Source organism: Rattus rattus, chromosome 2 (genome assembly GCF_011064425.1).
Source record: "Rattus rattus isolate New Zealand chromosome 2, Rrattus_CSIRO_v1, whole genome shotgun sequence".
Classification (NCBI taxonomy): Eukaryota; Metazoa; Chordata; class Mammalia; order Rodentia; family Muridae; genus Rattus; species Rattus rattus.
In genome coordinates this window covers 151,208,443-151,235,649 of record NC_046155.1, presented here as the reverse complement: position 1 = coordinate 151,235,649, position 27,207 = coordinate 151,208,443, and the positions used below count along the sequence as shown (strand labels likewise).

The following is a 27,207-nucleotide window of genomic DNA, read 5'->3' as shown; positions in this document are numbered from 1 at the left end:
AAAAAGGGAAGCCACGGAGGCTATCTGAGCTGTGGTTATTGAAGGCTGGGTCATTTTTTTCTGAAATAAACACCAGAGGCAGGCAGTATAGGGTGAGCAAATGAGGTGTGCAGGGTGTCTTTAAAGCAGAGAGAAGACCCAAGGGGTGAACTGCAGAAAGATGAGATTCACTTGCCTCAGTCCCCAGAGAGGAAGGGGTTACAATGCATCTCTGAGGCTGGGGATAATCCTTCAGGGGTTTTCATCTGAGAAGGGAAATGCTTGTGTTTGCTTTTGTAAGATTATGATGGGCAGAATAGAAGGATCCTGGGACCCTGGAACCCTGGGACTCTGGGACCCTGGGAGTGACTCCATGATGACTGAGACCCCTAATGGACATCTCGTGAAGCCTTGGAATCTGGATTCTTTCACGTGACACTCAAAAACTCCTGTCTACTGAACATCTGCTGGTCCACCTAGAAATGCTAGTTCTTCAGGACGACACCGAAGGGACCTTTGTCAGGGAGAGGAAAATCGCCTGGGTATTCACCTGTGAAACCTTCTGCTGACTTCCCACGTGGTCTGTCCTGTTTGCCCCTTGTATCTGCCTCCCGTCCCAGCTGCCAACTAGATTCCCACGGAGCTCCTGGTTCATCCCTTTCTTGAAGATCACTGCAAGGTGAATCTGGGATTCCCATTCCCTGGTTCCACAGTCAGTCTGCTAACTCAGGTCCCTTCCATCAACTCAACTTTACCATCGCTTAAGGCACTGGATTCACACAGCCTCCCCTGAATGGTGATAGACTAAGGCATACAAACCCCCATTTCCTCAAGGAAGTGTTTCCAGGCTGGCCAGGTTGTTGCCAGTGCTTGGAAGTCACATTTCCCCTCTTCTACAGAAGCTGCTGGCTGTCAGTTCTGCTGATCTGGGCCTCGGGGTGGGTCAGAGTGGGCCCAGATGAGCCTAGAATAGGTCAAGTAGGCGCAGCATGTGGCTGGGTAACAGCTGATGGCATGTGACATGAACTGTGGTGTAGAGGGAACTGTGGAAAAAGCATCCATAAAGAAGCTGTGCTTATTAAGGCTTAATAAGGCTTATTAAGGCTGAATGACTGATTAGAAGGTCAATGGTTCTAGATTGGAATGTTGAGGGTCTCACTGCAAATTATCTTGAGCTATCTTTTAAATGGCCATTTTTTGTACACCTTTGGCTTAACAACCTTGTGGCTATTAGGCAAATCCTTTGGAATACATAAGTAAACTCCTAGCTTCCTCAAAAGCAAAGAACATCGTGAGGCAGCATCTGAGGCCTGTAACAAAGCTTTCTCTTTTTGGCTATAAGCCACCTATCTTCAGTCCCTATGAATATACTGGGAAAGTTTGATTCATGGCTTTTATTTGTCCTGTATTACAACTGCTTCACGGAATTGCTACCATGCTGGAATGCCTTAATTAGGGTAACCTAAATTTGCATTACCAGTTACCACTCTCATTTGGCTCGATGAGGAGAGATCCAGCGTTCAGGGTGGAAGTTTGGGGAGATTGGGCTTCTACCTCAGTACAGGAACCAGGTCCCAGGGAGGCCGAGTGGACTTTTGGAAGCTTCTGGGATGTGGGCAGATATCCAAGAGATACTGGGAAGGACAGAGTAGGGCTCTAGCAGAGACAAGAGTTCAAGCCCCCAAGGGCCCTCAGGCCAAATTAGTGAGCGGACACTCCACACGGTAGGATGACTAGAGGAAAATTAACAAGCTGAAACCCACTGGAGGGGAAGAAGGGCCGCCGGCAGTGCTACTGTCTGATGACACAGTTCAAGAAGGTAGTCAACGTCCAGAGGGAAGGTGACCAAGCAGACAAACAGCCAGGGACTGAGTGATAAGATCACTGGCCGACGTGTAGCATTCCCGGTCCCTAGCCACACTGAGAAGGCTTCCCAGAGGCCAGAGTCCTGGATTACCTTCTCTTACTTTATTTATTCCTTTTTTTTTTTCTTTTCTTTTTTTTCGGAGCTGGGGATCGAACCCAGGGCCTTGCACTTGCTAGGCAAGTGCTCTACCGCTGAGCTAAATCCCCAACCCCTTATTACTTTTTTTTTTTTGAGAATTTCATTCATGAGTACTCTAGGTAATGTCCTTCACTATTTTTTAAATTTTATATTTAGCAGAGAAGACATGCAACTTGCAAGTACTATTTTACAAGGTTTATTCCTTCTACCACGTAGACTGGAGATGCAACTCAGGCTTGGCAGCAAGCACCTTAACCTGCTAAACCATCTTGCCAGGCCTGAATTAATTTTTTTTTCTAAAGGGGTAGGCAGGGCTTCCATTTACAGTTATCCTCTGACATTCCAGGCTGTGAATCTCAACCCTAATATTCTAGAAAAGAGGGATTCTGGGTATTTAGACTCTTAAGTCTACATGGCCTGAGTTTTCAAGAAATGATCTAAAGATCATTTCCGAACGACAGTCGCTTCGTCTGGTTGAGTGGTGCATTTGCAAATATCAGAATTCCCTGCGCACTTAACATTATTCTGTACGCACAGTCTGGCCACACACTTAACTAAAACGGTTAATGCTCACGTGATGTTTAATGGTTGCCCTGGCGTTCCATTGCACACTCTGCTCCACATTTTTAGTCCATGGCCATTTCCCCCGAGGAATTCCCACCTTTGGGTCTCACCTTCTGCCCTACAAAGCACAGAGATTTGTAAACCCTGGTGTCCCTCGGCCCCTACTGTACCAAATGGTGGATGTGGACTCTTTGGCAGCTGTAACTGCAGAGGGACAAATCACTGGAAAGGAAAGAGACCCAATATCTGCTGAGACGTCCCCGCAAGAGCCTTTCTGGCAAAAATATCATCCAAAGCCTGGCAGGGTGACCAAGACCTCTTTATTCCCAGTCAAGCTTCTGTGTGCTATGGGGAAGTCAGGAGCTCTCATCCTTTCCCTCCAGCTCTCTTCCTCTCCACCCTCCCTCTCCACAACAAAACCACAGCCCTCCAGGCCTTCCAGACTGCCCTACCCCTCCATGACAACGCACTTTTGGAGCCCAAGCCCAACCCCTCCAGAGGAGCAGAATGCTGAGTCACAGTGGAACAACTAGTCTCCACCACGAGACTCCCCCTAACCCCGCCGCCCCCACACCCTCCCCACACCCCTCTTTCTCTGGAATGAGCTAGCATTCTACAGAACAGAGGGGCCTGCTTCTCTGCTGGCCTGTATTTGCTTTGTGGCTCCTGGTCCTGGGAGGCTGTTCAACTTGTTCTGGGCGGCCAGCCAAACTCCTCCTCAAAGTCACAAGGAGTAGAGGCAACATGGGGGTTGGAGAGGCAGAAGTATGGTCAATAAAGATCCAAAGACCTGGCCACATCTTCAGAAGAATCTGGAGGCTTGGCACCCACTGCTCCCAAAAGGTGGGAACCAGACCCTGAAAGATCCCACGCAGAGAGACCCTTACTCAAGTCTTGGGAAATCTCGGACCCCAGACACAGAGAGACCATTTTGGATGTAATAAGCAATGGCAAGGTTTATTACGGAGACCTATTACAGAGATCTCCGGGCCGACACGTATCCCGCGCAGGAGACAGAGGTGTCGACCCTGAAACTCAAAAGTCAGGGGTTTATATAGGGAAAGCTAGGGGTTTTGGCGCGGTTACACACAATTGGCTCATTCAAACATAGCAATGAGAACAAAGCAGAAGAGTAAGTGTTAGAAGTCAGGGGCTTATCAGGGTCTGGAGGACATCTGGTTAAAGTATGATCCTGAGTAAACTGGGGGGGATGTGTTCTTGTCGGATGGCCCATGAATCAGTCCCGATAGCCTGGGTTGGTTCCTGCATTCCTTTTTTTATCTTTATGGCCTGCTATTCCTGGCGGCAGGGCTTAGCCCTGAGTCTGTGGCTTTTGGGGCTTACTCTTTTAATTTTATATTTGTAGATCTTAAGCTTGTATGATTCTCCTTTAAGGGGGGGGGGTCTTTCAACCCCAGCAAGGGTACTCACCTACTCCATTTCTTTTCTAGCCCTCCTCCCTCAGTGACCTTCCACAGGACATGCTGTCCCGTTCTGCTTTGCTGTTTACTGCAGCTAGGGATGCGTTTAACGAACACGCAGAACCAATACTGATCCACAAAACCTACCTGATGTGGCAGCTCAACTCCCTGTCAGTGAATCTAACTTTATAGTTTCTGTTGCACTGGGCAGTCTTGGCGACCTGCACGTACAGTCCAAACCCACGCTGACCTTTCCCAACAGCTATCCCTCAAACTTGTGTTTCCTGTGCATTCTCTGGTACCATGCAGGGCAGCAGTAATCCAGCTGCCCAGGCCTGAAAACTGGGGGATGGCTTGGGGGTTGGGGATGGCACCCACTCCCCACCCCCTAATCTACACAGCATTTAACCATCCACCTCATCCTGGCTGCCCTGTCTTCTCCATATCTCTCTTCAGCTTTCTGTCCCCCACGCTCATTAAAAATCATGGCAGCTGTCTCCCAACTGGTACCCAGCTCTCTTGCTTCACTTGAATCCAGACTCCACATAAAATGTATTCATTTTATTCAAGCAACAGATACCAAGCGCCTTGCAATGGTCTGCGCGTGCTAGAAATGTCTTCCTACCTGGAGCCAACCAAACAGTCCCTATAAAAAGCTGGGATTAATGCAGGTGCCACACAGCCTGGTGCAGTGCCACAAGGGAGTCTGAACACTAGAACATTTAAGCATATGGTTTCAAGATTAGCATAGACAACACAGTGAGACCCCATCTTTAAATGAAAAGAAAGAACGGAAGAATAGCAGGAACACCTCCGTGGAAGAGAGCCTGCTTAGAATGTCCCCAGGCCCGAGGTTCCATCGTCCTCAAAACTGAAAAAAAAATATACACTTGTACACAGACATTTTGGCTCTTGATCTTCTTCCTTTCTATGGGTAACAAATACCAGCAGCCCAACACACCGTTTCTATGTTAGCCTTGTTTAAAATATCTTTCATGTAAACCCTTTTCGTTTTTAAGCGGTCAAACCTGCCAACTCTTGAGAGACTCAAAAGAACACTCACTACTCTAAATTTGGAGAATCTTCTTTATAGTCTTCTTAAAACTTTATAGCTTTCAACATTAAGAGTTGGTTTTTTTTTAATTCACCTGGGAGGTATTTCTAAATACAGAGTGATTCATTTTATCCACATGATAACTGTGTCGATATCATTGGTTAAACCCATTCTTCCTTCCCTAATTTGAAATGCATGCCGCCTTTAACTTATATCGATCGAGTTCCCACACATACGTGGGTGGGAATATTTTGATTTTGATCTCGTCTTCCTGTCAGTACTCAAACCATACTTTATTGTAATATATATGTATCTGTGTATATATACATCCTACATGTGATATGATAGATACCTCAAGCCAACCTTTCCTCACAACCTTTGTTTTCTTCAGTGTTTACGAGCTAGTCCACTGACTCCATATGGACTTCAGAATCATGTCCTACCAAAGCAACACTATATTTTCACATTTCAGACTCTGTTGAATTACAATTTTAGAGCTGACGTTGTTATACAGAAGATGACCCATCAAAAAGATAGCACCTCTTTGTCACGATGACTTGGCTGGACCCCTAGCAGTTTTTCTATTGATTCACAGTAATGTTCCTAAAAACAAATGGATATGGTATCTCCATATTGCCTACAGGGTAAAGTTTAATGACTTTTTATGGCACATCAATCTGACCATGCTCTTTCCAGTGCTCCCCCAGCGCACTTTGTTTTTCAGGCCAACAAACACACTTTCCTTAAGGTTCCTTGAACACGGCAAGCATTTCCACACTTTTCCATTTGTTATTCCCTCTACTTAGAATTCCTTTCCCCACCTCCCTCCTCCACTTTACAAAGGGAATTTGTTCATTAACTTTAGTTCAGAATCAGTCTCTTAGGGCTTGTCGTCCTGAAGTCTGACTCGAGAATATTTATCTAGAAGCATCCTGCAGCTAGAGTACCACTGGGATCTTTCCTGAAAATGCACATACATGTTTATTTTTAAAAGAAGAAATACCACTAGTAATGTATTTCAGTAGACTTACCTTAAAAGGGGAGAGAGGTGGTTGTAATTCCAGCTCTCTGGAAACTGTGGCAAGAGATTCATGAATCAACCTGGGCTACACAGAAAGTCCCTGGACAGTTTGGGCTACTGATCCAGTAACCTTGTCAATTTTGTTTCAAAGCAATAACAAGATCTTAGTCCAACTTCCAGTTTTGAGAATATGGAAAGTTTCTGCTGGGTCTCCACCTGTGTTAAAAGCCTGGACCAGACTGAGAAGTAGCAGATGTGGATGGCAGGGCCTAGCAAGACACAGTAGCTAATCTCTAGTTCTTTTTTTTTTTTTTTTTTCTTTTTTTCTTTTTTTTTTTTTTTCGGAGCTGGGGACCGAACCCAGGGCCTTGCTCTTTCTAGGCAAGTGCTCTACCACTGAGCCAAATCCCCAACCCCTAATCTCTAGTTCTGCTTGCTACCCAAGACATCCATTTCAAAGCTAGGCCACAGCTACAAGACACACAACACAGTTGGCTTGTCCCTCCGCTGTTCTGCACCTGTCACCTCCCATTCTGTGACATCAGCTTTTCTTCAAGGACAAACCCAAGGTTACTGAGAAAGATGAAGGAGATCATTTTGAAACAGATACATGTAGGTCACTTTTTTATTTTTCAAACCCAGAGACCTATCTTAATTTTAAGCATCACCATGGTCTTTCTCAGAAACCTAGATAGTTTGACCCCAGACTCCCCTAAGATGGCTGTCCTGCTCTAAGGAAAAATGTGCCTTCTTAGCCTTCGTTTGTTTTTTTTTTTTTTTTCCCCACTGTGCAGAGCCATGTTTGCTTTCAGCAAAAGGCCGGGCTTGCTTAAGTCAGAAGAATGAGGCAAACCCGGTAGTCTCCCTACTCCTCCTTTGAGCTTCTCTCCAGGGGTTCAAAAGGAGAGAAAGCCGCTCCTTCCCAGTCCAATTTATATGCCGTTCGCCATTTACAGCACTATGCTTCCATTTTCCTATCTGTAAGATGAAGTCACTGCCTGGTGTATGTCACGATTAACAAGACGCACCTAGCCTAGAGTTTAGGGATGTCCCGTGGGACTTGAAAATCAACCTTATCGATACTCTCTGGGACCCAGAATGCCTCTGTAGTATGGCTGGTTCCAACTACGCCCGCCCCGGGCCACAGAAACGTCCCGCTTGTTGCCAGGCACCGCTCTTGCAGCAGCTCAGAGCCCCAAGCGTCGCCTCACAATCACACAGGCTCCTCCCCGCCCACGCACTGCTGGCTTGGGCAACACGCCTACAGGAAGAGGCGGGGCTGGGCGGCCCACCGCGCTGATTGGCCGGAGCGCGCCTGACGCAGGATCCCGCTATAAAGTGCGGCCCGCTGGTCCCTGCGCCAGACGTTCTCGCCCAGAGTCGCCGCGGTTTCCTGCTTCAACAGTGCTTGAACGGAACCCGGTGCTCGACCCCTCCGACCCCCGCCGGCCGCTTTGAGCCTGAGCCCTTTGCAACTTCGTCGCTCCGCCGCTCCAGCGTCGCCTCCGCGCCTCGCCCAGCCGCCATCATGACCACCGCGTCTCCCTCGCAAGTGCGCCAGAACTACCACCAGGACTCGGAGGCTGCCATCAACCGCCAGATCAACCTGGAGTTGTATGCCTCCTACGTCTATCTGTCTATGGTGAGTGCGGCCTGGCCTTTGGCGGGGCGGAAAGCGGGTGCGGCCTGGCCTCCCTTGGGCCACTTGGGGAGCTGGCGGAGGGTGGGTTGGGGCGTGGCCTGCTGCGGGCTTCCCCGCCTTCCAGCGCCCTTCTGGAAAATGGAGTTTGTCCGGGGTTCTTTCCAAAGGCAGGCAGCCCTGCCGTGGCAAGTCTGAGCACCTAGCGCTTTGTGGCTCCTGCATAGACCAGGCACGTCATAACACCCGTGTTTTGAAGCCTTAGGGCTGTACAACTGTCAGCCTCTCCAATCAACCCTGCAGTTAGGTGCATTTTCCTGCACTCTCGTCCCCTCCGGTCACATGGCCTGCAGGCTTCTCTGTTTGGGTGTGCATCCAGCTCCAGTTCCTCTGACTATGGCGGGTCTGCTTGGTCATGGTGTGGAATGGCAGCCCTGGGGCTTGGTACAAAGAGGCTTATCTCTTGTGAACTTACTCTAACCCCTTCTGAAGCAGCGGCCTCTACATCTCTGCTTATCACAGAGCCTCACTTGCATTGAAACTTATCGCTAGGAATCTCCCCTTCTGTAATCACCCTGACCTTGCCAAGGCATCTAGAGTACTGTACGTTTTTAATTTTTATTTTGCACCAGTTGTTGCTTACTAACAGAAGTAGTAGGTAACATACTTGTTGGAAAAAGCCCACGGTTGGGAAAAGCCCATTATCGTGGAATACAAATACACTGAGTGCCTAAAACTGAAAATCAAAGCTTCTCCCAATGTATTTGTGCTAAAATACAATGCCCTCAGTTCTTAACCAGGTAATCAGCAGTTGGCTGTCTAGCTGAAAACCTTGTGACCTTGCGTTAGCCTTTTTTTTTTTTTTTTTTTTTAACATGATTGTTGAAGGAGAGAAATGACCTCCCAATGCAGGGCACTTTAACACCCTCCCTCTCAGACAAGTAGATATGGCCTTGGCTTAAAGTTTTTTCTCTGCACTATTGTGGAGCCATAGAACCCTTGATAAAGCCAAGTCCCAAGTTTGCTTTCCCATCCTTACTTTAAAGGCCAAGTAGGGTGACAAACAGCCTTTACCACCATTGCATCTGCCTTGCTGTGGGGATCAATAACAAATACCCTTTCCACTTTCAGTCTTGTTATTTTGACCGGGATGATGTGGCCCTGAAGAACTTTGCCAAATACTTTCTCCATCAATCTCATGAGGAGAGGGAACATGCTGAGAAACTGATGAAGCTGCAGAACCAGCGAGGTGGACGAATCTTCCTGCAGGATATAAAGGTAAGTAGATCTAGGGATGCCTTAAATGAGCAGTTAGCCTTTCTTCAGAAAACAATGGTGCACTGGGGCATCTGCCCTTGTATGTTGGCAGATGGCAGTTATTGAGCATCTTGTGGCGAGGAAGTGGTTGTTAGAGGGAATTTAGGGCAGTCCTTTTGCCAGAGCCTGGTGGTTAAGTGTGAGGTGTTGACTGACTTGGGTTGATTGGTAGACACTGCAGATGAATTGACATGATCTTTCTTTGATTCAGAAACCTGACCGTGATGACTGGGAGAGCGGGCTGAATGCGATGGAGTGTGCACTGCACTTGGAAAAGAGTGTGAATCAGTCACTACTGGAACTTCACAAACTGGCTACTGACAAGAATGATCCCCACGTGAGTATCAGAAACACTGGGGTGAGTGGAGATGATTTGCCACAGGGCTTGGGAGAGCTGACCAGTAACCCTGTCCCATGTTCTCTTTCCTAGTTATGTGACTTCATTGAGACGCATTACCTGAATGAGCAGGTGAAATCCATTAAAGAACTGGGTGACCACGTGACCAACTTACGCAAGATGGGAGCCCCTGAATCTGGCATGGCAGAATATCTCTTTGACAAGCACACCCTGGGACACGGTGATGAGAGCTAAGCTGACGTCCCCAAGGCCATGTGACTTTGCTGGTCACTGAGGCAGTGCATGCATGTCAGCCTGCCTTTATCTTTTCTATAAGTTGCACCAAAACATCTGCTTAAAAGTTCTTTAATTTGTACCATTTCTTCAAATAAAGAATTTTGGTACCCAGCTCTTGTTGTGATTGAGGATGAGCGCACCAGCTTCCCTTGCGTCGGCTATACTAACCACACTGCAACGCCTGAAAGAATATTTATTAAACTCGCTAGTTTAGGAAAGATAGTGAAAGACAGGTGTGTTCAGACAGGACTAAGCAGTCCTGGTTCTGAGTTACCTGCCAGACTGCCATGGGAACATATTCTTGAGTGTCGCTGCTGTGTGCCTCTGACTGGGTCAGTGCCCTGCTGGCATCCATGCAGGTGAGAACCAAGCTGTGAAGCATCACTCATAGGAAACGGGATTGGTGTCAGCTTTATCACTGTGGGAGATTGGAGAGTATTCATAGCATGAGTTTACTGAGGACAAAGTTGGAAGCTGGCCTTAACAAGTTTATCTAGCACTAGAAGCAAGTTGGAAATTTTTGCCCTTCTACTTAAAAAGATGTTCTGGTCACGGATGAAATGGAATGTGAAAATGGGAAGTTAATACTCAGGATGTGATCTGGGTGGAGGGTGGGATATTTGTTATTGGACAAAAGTATCCCAAGAAATGACAGGCTTGTGACAGCATTTATGTTTTTTGGAAGTATTAAGTGAGGCCTCAGACCAGAGAAGGTAGTCCAGGAGACCATGGCCAATGCCAGTGAAGTGGGAGTGCTTAGGTAGCCAATAAAAGTAGTGAGGCTGGTCCTTGGGCTACACTGGCTAGAGGCTCAGTTCTGTCTTCAAGACTCTGCTAGCCAGCCAGCCAGCCCTGCAAAAAGTAAACCGCCCACTTCCCGAGATAGCTTTCATTTAAGCATTCTGTCAGTATAATTTCACTTCCGTAGAACTTGCTGGTGTCAAGCTCTTAGGTGGGATGAACAAAAGGCCTCCACCAGGTTCTTTCCCAGGTGGCTGGTATTAACCCTCAGCTAGTGTAGGGACATCAGTAGTAATGGAATCTTGGGGAATTGTCAGGTGGACTCAACTGAAATCACAGCTCTTTGGGTGGACAGACCTGACAGGATAGGGTTCTCCAGGCTCCTCCAGGATAGTGTGCCTCTGGTCCAAATGGGGTTGTTGATGTTCTGTAGGGCACTCTGGAATGTTCAAGTTAAACTCCACTGTTTTCTTCTTGTGACAGGCTTCTTGGTACTTTGTGGAAGGCCCACCACCTAGGAACAATTCAACAGTGTTCTTGGTCGGGCTGGAGAAATGTATCGACAGTCAAGAGCACTTCCTGCTCTTCCAGAGGGCTTGAGTTTATTGCCAGTACCCACATCAGGAATTTCACCACTTCCTATAAATACAGCTCCAGGAGGTCTGACACCCTCTTCTACACCCTCTTCTGGCCTCTGAGCGTACCAGTATATGTGGCATATAAAGTCATACATAACATAAAACTAAAACAAAGTGTCTTGGTCTCAGAAGTCATTGGGTGTTAGGCTTTTGTGTTTAGTGTCCATACCTGTGTGCACTGAGGGTGCTGACTGCTGAGGAGGGAACACCATGGGAAGGTGGCTGCCAAGTGGCTGTGGGGCCTGGCGGTAACTTGGCCTGTTAAACTTTGGAATAGCTCTGAAGAAGTCGTTTGGTTTCCAGCCATCATCTTTCTGGTCTTTCTGCTTGTCATTCTTAGACTGGTCCTCGAGGAAGGGGTCCTTTCTAGACCACAACAGTTTGGTCTTTAAGTCTGTCTTGGGAGGATGGTAGTCATTGGATTGCAGTCCTAAGAAGCGTCCAATGGTGCTGCCGTAATCATTCTCTTTCTTGTCATAAGTGTCACTCTCCTCCTCTGAGTCTTTTTTCTTCAGACTGGAAGGAAAAGAAACGTGTAAGATTGAGTGAGTGGACAAAGCCGGAAGCAAGTGCCTGCACAGGACCAAGGCTTCACTGCTGATGGATCGTACTCTTCCCAGGGGGTCCCTCAAGGCCCGGGTCACCTTAGGCGCTCTCTCGCTCACACTCTCTCTCTCTCTCTCTCTCTCTCTCTCTCTCTCTCTCTCTCACTCACTGGTAACATCCCACTTCCCAGTCTAGCATTACAGAGTTGGTGTGTGTCTGTAGGTGAGTAATGCACCTGTGTATGTCTGTGTGAAACCCAGAGGACAGTCTCCATTTGTGTTCTCAGAAAGCCATCAACTTTCTTTGGGATATGGTCTCCCGTTGGCCTGAAGCTCACAAATTAGGCTAGATTATTTGGCCATCCATCTCCAGGCGTCTCTCCCAGTCTGCTTTGGCACTGGGGTTACATGTGTATGGTGTCAAATGACACCGTGTGTTCTGAAGGTCAAACTCAACCATTCCTACTTTAATCAACAGTCATTTCCTGAATCCCATTCTCCTCTTTATCAGGCACCTGTTAGAGTATCTCCCTCCAGGCAGTGGGAACTTCTGCTCCCAGTAAAGCCTGTTCAGATAAGGCCCAGCAGGATCTAGGCAAAACAAAGAATTTGTTACTCAGCACCTTAACAAAAGGCCTTGGGCTTCCGGGCAGCAGGCTTCCTGAGGCCCCAGGACCTTTAATCTGTAAGAAAAAGCTTATTTACTCCTGGTGGGGCCCTTGCCCACGTCTAAAATTTCCCTGGCTCTAAGATCTATTTGCCGGTCCAGAAGGTCACCTTTTAGCCAAAGGCAACTTCTATTCTGTGTCTGCCCAGTCTTTAGCCATAGGTTGAACCTGCTCCACTCACTAGCTTGCCCATTCCCTGAATGCAGGACCTTCACCCAGGTGCAGTGTGTGTGTGTGTGTGTGTGTGTGTGTGTGTGTGTGTGTGTGTGTGTGTGTGTTCAGATGAAACAGGTTCAAAAACATCTTCCAATATGTTCCTATTTCTAGCTTCAGCTTAATGGACTCTTCGGGTCATAAAAGAACAGAGTCTAGTGCAGTGTGCAAATATATCAGACACTCCATCCAGAGCCTGCTATCAGCCAGAAGACCGTGTGACAAGGCCCTTTCAGCCTACTGTGTCTAGGAGGAATTCAGATGAAACGGGATTGCACAGAGAAAATTGTGGCTGCTGTGGGTGTAAGGAGGCCCTTGTAGGACAGTCTTTTCAGGAGGCTGTATTTCCTACTGAGACTCCTTTACAAATACTGTCCCTCTTCCATCCCAGGCTTCCTAGAATTCCACTTCCACACAAAGGCTACTTTTCTGGTCAGAGTTAGAAAGTCAGTCTTGGCAGCTCATTGCACAATCAATCACTGACCGCTCCTGGGAAAGCCGTGTTTCTCTCTGGGCTATACACAGGAGAGACTGGCCTAGAGGGTCTAACACAGCATAGCAGAGAGTATGAAGGTAACTGGATGTGGTGGAGCACAGCATGGTTTTCAATCCCAGCACTTATGGAGGAAGAAGCAGGATTATTTCTGTGAGTTCAAGGCCAGCCTGATTTACATAGTGAGCTCCAGGACATCAAGGACCTTGTAGAGAAGCCTGTTTTGTTTTTGTTTTTGTTTTTTTTTAAGTAGAGCACAAGTGATGGTCCCCACCTATTATTCCTAGCACTGGAGAGGCTAAGGCAGGATTCAAGGCCAGCCTGCATTAGTCAGGGATTCCAAGCCAGCCTGAACTACATTGTAATGGACTTATTTCAAACAAAGCAAAAGCCAAGGCAACGTGCCTGCCTGTCATCCCCCAGCAGAGTGAGTTTGAAGCCTGTCTGGGCTACGTGAGACTTCATCTCAAGAAAAACCAATCAAAAATAAGTAGGAAGAGTCTGGAACTAGAACCAGACAGCTGGCTCAGATGTGTCCTTTGTCACTTACATGACTTTAGGCTAGGCAACTCTATTAACCCCTATGAACATGTGCTTAATTGTCTGAAGAGCAGAGATAACAAACGAAGGTTATTGGGAGGGGAAGAGCACAGTCCACTGGCTAGCCCTTACTGGACACCCAGTGTAGTAACAAGAGTGTTCCAAGTTCCTTACACTGAGGGGTTTCACACCCAGTCCCCTGGCACTGTCTACCTCATGTTGAAGGTGGAGCCCATGAAGGATTGTCGGTGAGACCCGGCAGAAGCAGCTGTGTAGGGCGGCTGAGGCGCCACCTCATTCCAGTACATGTCACGCTCCATGGGAGGCACGTCGTGGTGCATCCCATCCACAGACAACAGGGACACCTGGTTGCCAAGGACAGAGGCAGTCACCAATAGAATGGGCAGCCCAGATGGGACCATGAGCCTGCCTGATGCTTTGGGAACTGTCAATTAGTTCTCTGTGGACCCCAGTTTCCTGTGATATTAAAGACACTGGTGCTTATTTGGAGCCTTCAAAGTTGAGCTGAGAATCCTGTGAGTGAATGACTGGCTGAGAGAGGGGCTGATGTTAGAGGAAGGGGGTACAATTTACTGTTCGGTCTCCCTGAGAAACTGCTGTGTTTCCTCTTGGGACCCCTCTTTGAGAAAGGTCTATGACACAGTGTCCCCACACCCCACACCCCCTTATACCTGCAGGTTTCTGTCAATGATCCAGTTGGTCTCAAAATCATCATCATCCTCTCCAAAGGGGTTGATGAGCTGTTCTGCCACCTAGAGGTGGGGAGAAGGGTGACAGGGTGACCCTGTTACTCTGCTTCACTTCCCCAAGCCTTGGTTGGGCCCTGCCATTTTGACCACCTCTTGATGCCCTTCCTCCCTAACCATTGTCTTCGTGGCCACGGTATTGGGTCCCAGACGCTCCCAATGGGGTGTCTACATACTACCCTTCTACCTGTCCCTCATGAGCCAACCCGTCCCTGAAGACCGAACTGTCCCTTCCTATGTCACACAGCAGAATCATCACCTTGATCTCGCCCATGTAATTCACCTCACGTTCCATCAAATATTTTGTTTGTTTATCTATCTTCCAATATGCCTGTATTTGTTCTCTTATGAAGTTAGAGATAAATGCTGAGGCTGGGGTGAACTAGAGTGGCCAGGAGGGGAGTTTCCTGGACACCGTTTCGAGGGTCCAGGAAACATCCTAATAGCTAGTGAGGTACCTCAGATAGTTTCAGTCATAAAGGTATAATTTAGCGGAGTCTTTAGAAAGCAAAGGGAGGCCTTCGGCAGTGGCGCAGCAAGTGTCTGTCTGAGAACTCCTGGCCTCCCTCTAGAATGCGGGAGTCACTGGATGGAGCCTAAGAGGGAGCCCACTGCTCAGACCTGGGCCAGAGACCACAGCTAGCACCAAACTAAGAAGAGCTTCCAGGTCTGTGTTCTATCGGTGGATTGTAAAATTGAATACACTTGGGATAGTTTTCCAGTGAGTCAGGAGCCAGTGCGTGTCAGGCTGAATCCATGTGACAAGGGATTGAAGATGGAGGTTACTGCTCCATATTTCAGTGATCCTCCAGCCCCTCTTGGAGAACCAGGAAAGCCTTTCAGTGAACTGTGGAATTATGAAGTTGTGGAAGCATTCTTCTTGAATGATACAACTGAGCAGTATTTGGAAGTTGAACTTTGTCCACATGGACAACATTTAGTTCTTTTACTTTCTGGAAGAAAAAATGTTTGGGGAAAAAAGAGCTTGCATTATCATTCAAAGTGTCCAGAGGAGAGACTCATTGGGAAGGTGAAGCTTATCTTCCTTGGGGTTATTTTCCATCTAATGTGACACGATTCAACTCATTTGCAATCCATGGATCAAATGATAGAAGAGTTTATGAAGCGCTTTGCCCTGCACCACAACCTGAGCTGCAACAAGGACAAGATCCTGGCTTCCATCGTCTAAAATATTTCAAGCCTTTCAGTTTTAACACACTGCTTGGAGAAGAGTGGAAGCAGCCAGAATCAGACCTGTGGCTGATAGAGAAACCCGATGTATAGGAGCATAGCCAACAGTGCCAGCCATTTCTCCTCTGTGTCTGTTAAGGTAATCTAATAAGATACATAAACACATTTCAACAACAATTTTAACAGAGATCACTGAAACGTAGTGCCTCTGTGGCAAATTGTATACGGTGAACAAAGAAATAGAAACTCTGTGTAACATAAAATAATTTTTACTTAAATATCCTCTCCACCCTTGAAAACAGTACAAAACAATAATTTATTTTAGTTGAAGAGACCATCTCTATCTGTTAAGGCGTCAAGATAGAAGAGTTATCTAACTAGATATTTTTACTGTGTAAGAAGAAATAAATAGTCTTGAATTAAAAAAAAAGAAAGCAAAGGGAACTGGGAGAGGATATATTGAAACTAGAGTCTCTCTCCGTGTGTGTGTGTGTGTGTGTGTGTGTGTGTGTGTGTGTGTGTGTGTGTGACAGAATAGTTTCTGTACATATGCTCACACATGTGTGATATACACAAGATTCCTTTGCAGCTGCCTGTCTTTCCCCCAGGTGGCTGCTGGCTATGACTCCCTGGCCACCTGGCCATGCCTACACTGTGGGAGAGAGTAGTATTCAGTGAAGCTCACCTTGAGCCAGCCCACGTAGAATAAGAACTGCAGGATTGTGAAGACAGGCACGACCAGATCCATCTCGTGGCCTGGGTAGTTCTTGAGTGGGTTCAGAAACTGCCTCCCGATCAAGCATGCAAGGAAAAAGCTGTAAACCGCCACTGTCACCACCTGGAAGGAGAAAGGGCACAGGGAGCAGAAAGGGCTAAGCAGGGACGGTGATCTAACATGTTTGTGTCCAAAGCCTTGCTCTGACCTCCACACTTCTTCGACTGGGTCTCTTTTGCATCCCCCCCCCTCTCTCTCTCTGTCTCTCTCTCTGTCTCTCTCTCTGTCTCTCTCTGTCTCTCTCTCTCTCTCTGTGTGTGTGTGTGTGTGTGTGTGTGTGTGTTGTTTGTTTACTTTTATTTTTTGAGACAGAGTTTCATGGAGCCCAGGCTGGCATGAAACTCACTCTATAGCCAAGGATGACCATGAATCTCTGATCCTCTCTTAGGCCACCAGATCCATCCCTGGGGCTGGAAATACAGGTGTGTGCCACCAGGGCCATTTTCATGCAAAGGCAAAGATCAAACACAGGGATTCGGGCTGGAGAGATGGCTCAGTGGTTAAGAGCACTGACTGCAGGGGCCTGGGGATTTAGCTCAGTGGTAGAGCGCTTGCCTAGGAAGTGCAAGGCCCTGGGTTCGGTCCCCAGCTCCGAAAAAAAGAACCAAAAAAAAAAAAAAGCACTGACTGCTCTTCCTAAGGACCTGAGTTCAATTCCCAGCAACCACATGGTGGCTCGCAACCATCTGTAATGGGATCCAATGCCCTCTTCTGGTCTGTCAAAAGACAGTGACAGTGTACTCACATACGTGGAATAAATAAATAAATCTTTAAAAAAACAAAACACAGGGATTCGTGCACACACGACACGTTCCAAGTCCGGGCCTAATCCCCAGTGAGATGGTCGGTACTCAGTCTCTAGGACTGAGTGCTCTCTGGGTCTTCATGTCTGCAGTTGCCACAGTTCTTACCTGTGTGTACACCAATGGGATATTGATCCAGTCATAGGCATATAGGTGTCCACACTGAGTACGCAAGGTGCACACCTCCTGGTGGGTGGGAAAGGAGGATGAGATGTTGACCTGCTCCCCAGAACCCTCCCCCAGCTCCTCCCCAGAAATAATGCAATGGTGCTCATGGAGCAGCCTTGACTGTGTGGTCATATGCAGCTCCCTAGACCTCTCTGTGTCTCAGTGGCTTCATCTAGCAAAAAGGAGCCAGGACTTCACAGGCTCACTCAGAGAGGAGACAGAAGGGAGATTTGGAGAGGGGCCGCCTTGGGCTGTGGAATCTTGTTTGAAACATCATATACCACCGGGACAGCAGTGCAGGAAGACCACCTCCCCCACCCCCAGCCTTCTCTTTAAAGGAAGCCACAACCCTTCCCACTGCGTCCCATCTGTGGGCTCACATTCATCAGGCTCTGGAGCAGGACAGTGTCCCTGATTCGACCTCCAAGATAGGCTTTCATTGACAGGTTGGCAAACCACACCCAGGGTACCCAGAATGTGTTGTGTGGTAGGCCCAACCTCTGCAACTGCTTATATTCCCCAGGAGTCATAAAGCCTGCAGGGCAGAGTGGACAAGGCAACAGGTAACCCTAAAGAAGTGGCTTGCATCAGAAAGCCAGCCCAAGCCCCTAGGGTTCTTTTACCAGTCAGGAAAACGGAGATCAGGACAAGCAGAGAAAAAGGAGCTAGACCCATCAGTTCCCAAGCCCCAACTTCTTCCCTTATTCCTGAAGGGTTCTTGACCCTTTCTCAAATCCCTACCTTTTTAGTGTATTCTGGCCCTGTCCTACTTTGAGCATCCTGACTCTGGCCTGCCCAATTCTGTCCCTAATCTCCACCCTCTTCAAGCCCAGGGGACTCTGGCTCCACCTAGCGCCAAGCCAAGTCTCAGGCCCCGCCTCCGGTTTGCCTTGGCCCTGCGGCCCCGCCCACTCCAGATACTGCCCACCTGCTTGCAGAAGGTGTTGAAGACTGGGAAAGCGCTTGTAGACCGAGGTGCTGATGCTGCGCAGGATGAGCACTTGGCCCAGGATGGCGTAGCGGATGAGCGTGCGCCGCAGCAACCGGCCTTGCTCGTCCTTGCCCTCCACGAAGCTAGATACCTGCATCATGAGGCGGTCGGGCCACGGCAAGTTCTCGTACTGGTTCCACCATCGGCTCACCACCAATGTAACATAGAAACCTGGGGAGAGGGAAGGAGGTACAGGGCGGGGTGGGGGCGGAGAGGGGGTCGGGGGAGAAGGGCCGGGATGTGGCCAGAGACCAGCACCAGCACCCGGTGAACCCAGCCTAGAAGGCCACTGGCCCCCTCATCCCACTCTCCGCCTCTAGTGGAGGCCTGCCCATTGTGTGGCGCTAGCGGGAGGCCACCAGACCCTGAACAGCCGCAAGGGGGGAGGGGTGGTGGCGCTCACCCAGAACGAAGGATATAGGGATGAACTGAATGTAGCTGTTGCAGTACAGAGCCAACTTCTCAAACTGCTGCTGCTGATGATTCGAGAGAACCATTCTGGTGTGGGTGAGGCATTGAGAGGAAGTGGCTAAGAGTGGGTCCCTACTCCCGGTTCAGGATGATGAGGGTAGGGTGGCCCAGGGTCACTCTCTGGCTGAGGTGGGTTCTTGGAAGGGTTCACTTCTGGCACCCAGCTCTTGCTCAGTTGGAAAAACAACTTCAACACTGAGATACACACCCAGCCCTTCACTTTTAAACAAGTCAAGGGACAGTGTTTTGGAGCATTCGTTGCTCTTGTGGAAGACCCAGATTCAGTTCCTAGCACCCACATGGCAGCTTAGAACTGTATCTAAGTCCAGTTCCAGGGGAGGTCTGATGTCCTCTTCTGGCCTCCTTGAGCAACACATACACACACACACACACACACACACACACACACACACACAAATAAATCCTAAAAAATAAATAAAAGCAGGTAGAAACAAAGGGTGTCTTGATGGTTTGGTTTGGTTTTTTGAGACAGGATTTTTCTGTATAACAGCCCTGGCTGTCCTGGAATTCCTTTGTCAACCACACTGTCCTCAAACTCACAGAGATCTGCCTACCTCTGCCTCCTAAGTCCTGGAACTACAGTGTGTGTGTGTGTGTGTGTGTGTGTGTGTGTGTGTGTGTGTGTGTGTGTGTGTGTGTGTGTAGGGGGGAGGCTTGGTAGTTTAATGGGAAAGTGATTGCCTAGCACATATTAGATTGTTTCTACACCACATGTGGGAAGGAACCTAGGCATGGTCTCACACACACACAGAGAGAAAGGAGGAGAGGACGGCTAGACTGAGCATCAAGTTTTAGGGTAGTGCAGTGGCTTTTGATGATATTCTAATAATACAACATGTGGTGTAAGATACATCTGTGCAAACCCATAGGATGTAGGACACCATGAATGAGTCCTAGTGGCAACAATGACCTTTTAGTGACAATGGTGTGACAAGGGACGCTCATTGATGGCAGCAGCAAAAAACATGCCAGCGTGCATATGTGTTCTGCCAAAGCAGAGGCTGGAATGGACACAGATGGAAAATGTCTCTATCAGCTGTTTAATTTTGCTGCAAACAACGTGTTCTTAAAATATTACCTCTAGCCAGGCTCTAATTGCAGAGGGGCAGAGGGCAGAGGGGCAGAGGGGCAGAGGGGCAGAGGGGCAGAGGCAGGCAGATCTCTGTAAGTTTGAATTCCAGGAGTCCATACAGAGAGTTCTAGGACAGGCAAGGCTACATAGAGAGATCCTGTCTTAAAAATAAAATAAAGTTCTAACTTGACATAGTGGCTCCTGCCTGTGTTCCTAACACTTGGAAGGCAGAGGGCAAGAGGAGAACCTCACTGCAAGTTTGAGGCCACCTTTGTTTCCATAGAGAGTTTTAGGACAGGAAGGGCTACACACCACGACCTTGTCTCCAAGAATTAGTTAACTGGGGCTGGAGAAATGACTCCCTGACTAAGAGTTCTTGTTGCTCTTGCAGAGGAGTTCAGTTCCCAGAACCCATGTGACATATCACAACCCATGTGTAACTCCAGTTCTAGAGGATCCAATGCCTTCTGACCTTTACAGGCACCAGGCACATACAGGGTACATGGACATAAAGGCAGGGAAAACACTTGTACATTTAAAATAAATTTAAAAATCTAAAAGCAGGCTATTATTAATTAAATTCTAATTTTTAAAATGCCAGATACCAGTGTGCTATTATTAGAACAAATTCCAGAATGGTAGGTATCTAATATTTTTCAATACATAGTAAATATGATTGCTTTTTAAACTTTTATTTATGTATTTATTTCTTGTGTATGCTCGTGTATGTATATATGTGTTCGTGTGTGTGTGTGTGTGTGTGTGTGTGTGAGAGAGAGAGAGAGAGAGAGGAGAGAGAGAAAGAGAGAAAGCGCATGTGTGCGCACATACATGGCACACGTGTGGGGTAAGAGGACAACTGGTGGAAATTGATGTTCTCCTGTGATTTTTAGGTCCTGGAGATGGAACTCAGAGCATCAGGCCCAAATGCAGGCACCTCCACGGAACTGAGCCCAGTCACCAGCCCATGATTTTCTCTTAAAATAGTATTGGATATTCTATGATCATACCTGTCTGACACTTTATTCTTTATAAGAGCACTTTTTACTGAAATAAACAGATCAAACTGCGCTGCCAGTGCCTGAGTGCTTAAGGAAAACAAGGGCAGCCCAGTAGGAGGAGCTCAGGCCTGAGGTCCAGGCCCCTCACTGTGTTGGAGAGAAATAGTTCCCACGTCTCCTCTGACCTGGATTAAAGTATCTTCCAGTCTGATTTGGGATGTGTGCGCGTGTGTATGTGCGTGCGTGTGTGCATGTGCACGTGTTGCGGATTGAGCTGGAGATGACACACAGGTCATGCAAATGCAACTTTTCTGAGCTGCGTGACCAACTCCAGCTCTTTTTTTTCTCCCTAGCTTCCTTTCCAATGGCCAAGCCTGGCCAGGAGTTCAGCTCAGTCTGTCTTCTGTCTTTTTATCTTTCTATCTGTCTGTCTGTCTTTCTTTCTTCCTCCCTCCCTCTCTTTCTTTCTTTCTTTCTTTCTTTCTTTCTCTTTCTTTCTTTCTCTCTCTCTCTTTCTTTCTTTCTTTCTTTCTTTCGTTCTTTCTTTCTTTCTTTCTTGTATATGAGTACACTGTAGCTGTTTTCAGACACACCAGACCCCATTTACAGATGGTTGTGAGCCACCATGTGGTTGCTGGGAATTGAACTCAAGACCTCTGGAAGGGCAGTTGGTGCTCTTAACTGCTGAGCCATCTCTCTAGCCCTAAATTATTTTTGAGATTTATATTTTAGCTTTGTGTGTATGGGTGTTTTGCCTGCATGTATGTCTCTGTACCACATTTGTGCTTACAGAGGCCAGAAGAAGGTGTCAGAGCCCCGTAACTAGGGTTACAAATGGTTTTGAGTTGCCATGTGGGTACTGGGATTTGAACCTTGTTCCTCTGTTAGAGCAGCCAGCCCCTCAGATCTATTGAGCCTCAGCTCAGTCTTATAAGCAAGGTGGAGCCTTAGACACTCTCCTCCTCAGCTCCTTGCTCCTTCCCCACTCTCATCACCACCTCACCCGCGTGCTTGGAGGCCCCTCCCCCATGAGCTCTAGACCCCTCCCCGTTTGCTCCCCAGCTTCCCAACCCTCTTACCTGTAGAGTCCACGGATGCAATAGTAGAGGAATATGAAGACAAGGAATTCTCCGTACAGCAGCTTGTAGATGCTGCCTCGCCAGCGCAGGAGAAGGCACGAGAAGGAACCAAGGCGGGCATTGGCCACTTCGTTTGTGTAGGTGATAGTCATGGCTTGGTACTGAGTAGCAGTCGGTGGGCTTGGGTCCTGGTGGGCAGGAGAGTAATGTGGGAATGGATAGGAGTCAAAGACTAGGTTCTGATCTTGGACTTTCGTGAGTTTAGTCCTTGCCTACCCTGGGCCTCTGTTTTCTAGCCTGGGACAGAGAAGGCAGGTTTGCAGATTGCCACACGTCCTTGAATTTGCACGATGGCAAAGGCAGCTGCAAGGGCAGTAACAAGGTTCACACAGAGCTCGGGGCTTCAGAGCCACGCAGCGTGAGCGAGCGCTCAGCCCATTTCCTCAGTTTCCTCAATCACAGTGGAGTGAGTAGCTCAGTGACCTAGGCTAGCTGTACTCACCACCATGTTCCCATTCCCAGCACATAGTCTGGCAAGAGGGAATGCCCTACTGATAGTCACTGAACGGTGACCCCCAGGCCATGCCTCAGTTATCACTAGCAGCATCTTCCCAGTGTGCTTGATCTGTCTATGTGGCATGTTTCTATTCGATTGCCACGGGGCACTCTGCTTGCCATTTGTTCTCTTCTCCCACCCAAAGCTCTCAGTGTGTCCTCAGAGGAGCTGCTCAATAAAAACAGATTAGAGCAGTGACTGACTACGCCATCCCTGTCATTCTGGCACCACCGCAAACCAGCTGCTGTTTCTGTGCCTGCACACAAAATCCATTCCTACCTTGGGGACTTTGCACAGATATAGAGTCCACATCTTACACATGTGCTACCAGTGTGTGTCCATCATGTATGCACAGTTGTCCACCTTTTAAAGCCCTCAAAGCCCCAGGCCTGTCCACCTGGAGCAGCCCCTACTCACACATAGGGTTCCAGTAGTTCAGACAACCCCATAAAGGCTCTGGCCACTAGGTGGATGGGACTTTCTGAGACCCTGAGGCAAGTACCCCTGCCCATACTTGGAGGCCAGCACTGCCCACCTGGATATGTGCTGAGTTGTCACCTGTTTTTCTGACCAAAAGGTTCCACAAAGAAGCCCTTATCACAGTCCCTCCTGTCATCTGCCCAAGAGCAGCAGCCAGCACAGACTAGCCAGTGTTCCTCTAATTCTTTCCTGGGGATATTGACTTAAGAACAGGGCTGGAATTAGGGGCCATACCCCATCTTCCATGTTTCTAAGTTTAGAAATTAAGAAATCTGTGCCACTACCGCTGCGTCCTGACACCTTGAGGTCTTTCAGAGAAGATTGGGGGCAGGATGGAGCTCCATTTAACGTATCAGGAGCTCAGGGGAAGAAGGAGACTTTGTCCAGGGGCTACTCCAGAACAACTGCCACATGTCACTGGCTTCTAGTGACCTGTGTGCTAACCCTGTCTGGGCCACAGCATCCCCATCTGAAAAGGATGTGTTACTCTAGAATGTCAGCACAGTAAGAGCAAATCCTGGTGAGAAGCTCTGATTGGCCGCTGGTGACATCATAAATTGTGGTGGCTTTGATTGGTTGACAGGGCCTACTAGTAGATACTTCAGAGCCAGAAAAAGAAAGGGGGAACAGGAAGGCCAGGAGTGGAAACTGGGCTTAGTGGGAGATGACTAACAGCCTGCTGTTTAAACTGTCTAGTCCCAGACAGCCTGAGAAAAACAAAAGCCCATGCCCAAGCTCCCAGGGGCAGATGGTTGGCCTCTCAGCGAAACCTTAGTGTGCCACTCCTTTCTGAAGGTTCTTCTGAACATCGTAAGATTGGAGTTTACCAACAATGCCAAGCAACCAGAGCTTCCAGGGACCAAGCCACTACCTAAAGACTATACATGCACTGACCCTGGACTCTGACCTCATAGGTAGCAATGAATATCCTAGTAAGAGCACCAGTGGAAGGGGAAGCCCTTGGTCCTGCTAAGACTGAACCCCCAGTGAACGTGATTATTGGGGAGAGGGCGGTAATGGGGGAGGATGGGGAGGGAACACCCATATAGAAGGGAGGGGAGAGGTTAGGGGATGTTGGCCCGAAACCGGGAAAGGAAAGGAATAACAATCGAAATGTAAATAAGAAATACTCAAGTTAATAAAGGTAAAAAAAAAAAAAAAAAAAAAAAAAGATTGGAGTTTACCAGCATGCTCACCATCCATGAAGAACATGGACAGCAAGAAGCAGCGGTTCTCAGTCTTCACTGACTGAGACAGTTGTCAAGACAGTTACCAAATATGCAGCTTCTCCGGATCTTTCTTAGGAGTCTGATGCTGTGTCCTTGGAAACGTTGCGTTTGCATCAAGTGCCACAGGAGTCTGTGGTATGGGTGGTCTTGGGAACCACACTTCCGGAAGTCCCAATTTATATTCTCACCCTGAGCCTTAGAGTGAAGCCACCCACCTACTCCCTGCTTCCTCTCCCCTCCCACCCTCCTCAGGCACTCCCTAAGGAGACCGAGCTGGCAGGTGGTTTGGGCCCACACAGATTTTGCCTGCATAATTCTCTGTTCAGAAAGGGGGAGAATGGTTTCACCATGACCTCGACTACTTTTCTAATCACAGTGAACAATAAAGCTGATGCTATCCTGAGAGGCTACTGAGATCGGGGGTAACCTTGGAGGAGGAAAAGCACCCACCCCTCTCTGCCATCCTGCCCCTGTCCTTAATTGAACAGAGAAGGGACAGGACTGTTGTGAGCCTCAGCGTTCTCCTCTGAAAAGAGAGTGAGAATAAGTGCTGCTTCACTGCAAGATCAGATTGAAGGTGACAGACGAGACCGGCCTGGGGAGGATCTGCAAAGTGTGCTGCCTGTGACCCACTGGACAGGGACGGCCCAACTTGCCCAGGTGCCGGTTTTCCATTGAAATGTGCAGCTGGGGGTTGGGGATTTAGCTCAGTGGTAGAGCGCTTGCCTAGGAAGCGCAAGGCCCTGGGTTCGGTCCCCAGCTCCGGAAAAAAAAGAACCAAAAAAAAAAAAGAAAAAAGAAAAAAAAAGAAATGTGCAGCTGGACTGAGAATCTCTATGGGCTCTTACCTTGTTTCCCCTTTCTCCAACGTATAGTGACACTCACAAGAGAGCTTGCTACCTACTAGGTGGTCTCTCTCTCTCTCTCTCTCTCTCTCTCTCTCTCTCACACACACACACACACACACACACACACACAGACAGAGTAAGAGAGACAGACTACATCATTGAGGTATGTTCTCATATAGCACAGGATAACTTTGAATTTTCTATGTAGCCCAGGAGGACCTTGAACGTCTAACCCTCCTGCCTCCTCTACTTCCTGAGAGCCAAGATTACAGATGTGAGCCACCATATCCAATTTTTGCAATGCTGGGAACCTAGTGCAGGATATCATGCACATTAGGCAAGAACTCCTCCCACTGAGATAAATCCCAGCCCAGTAAATATATATTTAAATTAAAGTTGAACATGTTTCTGGCAGAGTAGTTCAAAACAAAACACCTGTAAATGCTGCCTTGATGGATTCCTGCATCCCTTATGTTGGCCACTAGAGGTCACCATTGACTTAGTTCTTGCAAGGGAAGCCTGGTCCAGTTGTCCAGGTGTCAGTGACAATCAACGCTGGCTTTGGAAGGCGCCGTTATCTTCTTGACCATTACCAGTAGCTACAGCGTCTTTTGGAAGAGCTGGGAAGTGCTGGAGAACTGTGATTTTCCGTGAAGCCCATATTCCTCACCATTAGCCTAGCCATCCCCCCCCCGCCCTGCCTCTCCCAGATGCATCAAGATGTCTCCAGAGACATTGTGATCAATCTGCTCCTAGACCCGCCAGCTCTAGGCACACTCAAACACAAGACGTGGTGTCCCACAGGCCTCAGACGCAAAAGTGTCTCCAGTCCAGGCAGATCTCAGGTGTACAGTAAAACTCAAGACACCTGGATGCAGGACTCCAGAATGACCCCTACAAGGAGAGTGTCCAACTCAGCCAAGACCACTCTCCCTTTCCAGCCCACAAGACGCTATTCAACAAAACATCTCTGATACCAGAGTAGAATCTGTTCTAACTCCTGCCTCTAAGAAGTCAGAGTTGAGTGACTGCTAGAGAAATATTCAAAACCTCCAGCAGAGAACGGGAAGGACGGTGTCTGAGAAGCCAGGGAAGCTTACAGAGTGGGAGCACTGGAGTCGGTGTTTGAAGCAGGAACAGGAGCTCGCTGAGAAGAGGTAAGCACGTAAGAACAGCCCACAGCAAGTCCCTGAGGCATCGCCAAGGGACTATTGAGTGTAAAAAGTCAGGGCACACTGGTGCTTAAGGCAGACCTTTTGGTCAAGGCCACATCGCTACTAATGAACTAGAACTAGGACCTGGGACCTAAAGTCTTCTAGTTTGGGTCCTGGGCCCTTTCTCCCCCCAACCATAACCCCTGCCCTGGAGGAGGGTTACCCGGAACCTGAGGTTTACCTGTTAGGGTTTCTGTTGGGGTTGAAGGGAGGTCTGAGGAATGAGGGGTGTGCAGAGAAGACTTTGATGGTAGAAGAGCACATGCTCTCCTGCCCCCTGGTACAGAGTCATGTCAGGGAGAAGGCAGAGCACAGTTGGGCTGATGGGTGGAGGTTCTAGACCCAGAACATTATAGCCTTCTCATCTAGGAGCACCATGGCAACGAGAGCATCACAGAGGGCCTGGTGTTTGCCAGGCAGGTGGAAGAGGACCAGACTTGGCAGAGGGCAGTAGGCAGTAGGCCCTGGGCTGGGCCTGGCAGACCTGGCTGCTGTCTCCAGGTTCTGCCTAGGGTGCCTGCTAGCCCACTCTCCTCCTCTGAGCCAATCATAGAATAAACAGGGAAGAAATCAAAAGGTGGCTTAGCACAGCTGGACAGGGAGGCAGAGGACATATAGTGCCACTCCAGGGACAGGAAGGAAGACAGTCAATACCTCTTGCCTGACACCAGGTAGATCTCATTGCTAGAGCTCTGGGGGACATAATAACCTCTGACCCTCTCAGAGGGACAACAGGGACAAGGTGAGGCAGGGAAAGGCTGGGAGACAAGTCCTGGCACCACCAAGCCATATCCCACAAATAGCAATGAGATAATACAGAATAGGCCAGAACCAACCCGGAAAGAGACGCACGGTGAAAATTCAGCACAACCTGAGGGAAAGCTAGGATCTCTAGCCGTGCGGTGCTTCATGGACTCTTCCCTGCAGGTACCAGCCAGGTGAGGAGCTGAGCCTACCATTCCCTTCTCACCAAATCCCCACCTGCCAGAGAGTGAATTTCCCTGTATGTATGTATGCATGCATGTATGTATGTATGTATGTATGTATGCATGAATGCATGCATGAATGT

At 48.4% G+C, this 27,207-nt stretch overlaps 2 protein-coding genes, 2 long non-coding RNA genes and 1 pseudogene across 5 annotated transcripts in view; 3 read left to right on the top strand and 2 right to left on the bottom strand.

The window, feature by feature from the left end:
* LOC116892080 overlaps nucleotides 1-6,334 on the bottom strand; it is a 79,276-nt gene extending 72,942 nt beyond the window's left edge. For both annotated transcript variants that reach the window (XR_004386910.1, XR_004386909.1), the window contains exon 1: nucleotides 6,055-6,334. This is a non-coding gene — a long non-coding RNA (uncharacterized LOC116892080). The remainder of the gene's footprint in view (nucleotides 1-6,054) is intronic.
* A 1,010-nt stretch (nucleotides 6,335-7,344) lies between these two features.
* On the top strand, nucleotides 7,345-9,745 carry Fth1 (ferritin heavy chain 1; the record flags this gene model as incomplete). The annotated part of the gene is made up of 4 exons (XM_032895130.1): nucleotides 7,345-7,686; nucleotides 8,815-8,961; nucleotides 9,212-9,337; nucleotides 9,431-9,745. Coding segments are annotated over 4 exons (777 nt in total), but the record flags the coding sequence as incomplete, so codon positions are not given.
* A 68-nt stretch (nucleotides 9,746-9,813) lies between these two features.
* Best1 (bestrophin 1) lies at nucleotides 9,814-26,435 on the bottom strand. The gene is made up of 12 exons (XM_032893550.1): nucleotides 26,320-26,435; nucleotides 21,812-21,999; nucleotides 18,571-18,665; nucleotides 18,105-18,338; nucleotides 17,557-17,711; nucleotides 17,117-17,194; nucleotides 16,116-16,268; nucleotides 14,165-14,245; nucleotides 13,686-13,837; nucleotides 11,183-11,529; nucleotides 10,733-10,889; nucleotides 9,814-10,052 (listed from the first exon to the last, which is right to left on the bottom strand). Exons 2-12 carry the CDS (start codon nucleotides 21,961-21,963, stop codon nucleotides 10,016-10,018), a joined length of 1,641 nt encoding a protein of 546 aa, XP_032749441.1. The 5' UTR covers nucleotides 21,964-21,999; nucleotides 26,320-26,435; the 3' UTR covers nucleotides 9,814-10,015.
* Nucleotides 14,567-15,591, top strand: LOC116894753 (annotated as a pseudogene).
* On the top strand, nucleotides 18,270-20,801 carry LOC116892077. Its single transcript, XR_004386908.1, has 2 exons — nucleotides 18,270-18,356; nucleotides 20,625-20,801. It is a non-coding gene; the product is annotated as an uncharacterized LOC116892077 (long non-coding RNA).
* Nucleotides 26,436-27,207: the final 772 nt, after the last annotated feature.

What these genes read in the sequence shown, in the direction of transcription:
- Best1 (XM_032893550.1), bottom strand. Translation starts at nt 21,963, where the DNA reads ATGACTATCACCTACACAAACGAAGTGGCCAATGCCCGCCTTGGTTCC. An exon ending in TGCATCCGTGGACTCTACAG is followed by an intron (nt 18,666 to 21,811) that starts GTAAGAGGGTTG and finishes CACCCACACCAG; the next exon opens with AATGGTTCTCTCGAATCATC. An exon ending in TGCTCCAGAGCCTGATGAAT is followed by an intron (nt 17,195 to 17,556) that starts GTGAGCCCACAG and finishes CCCACCCACCAG; the next exon opens with GAGGTGTGCACCTTGCGTAC.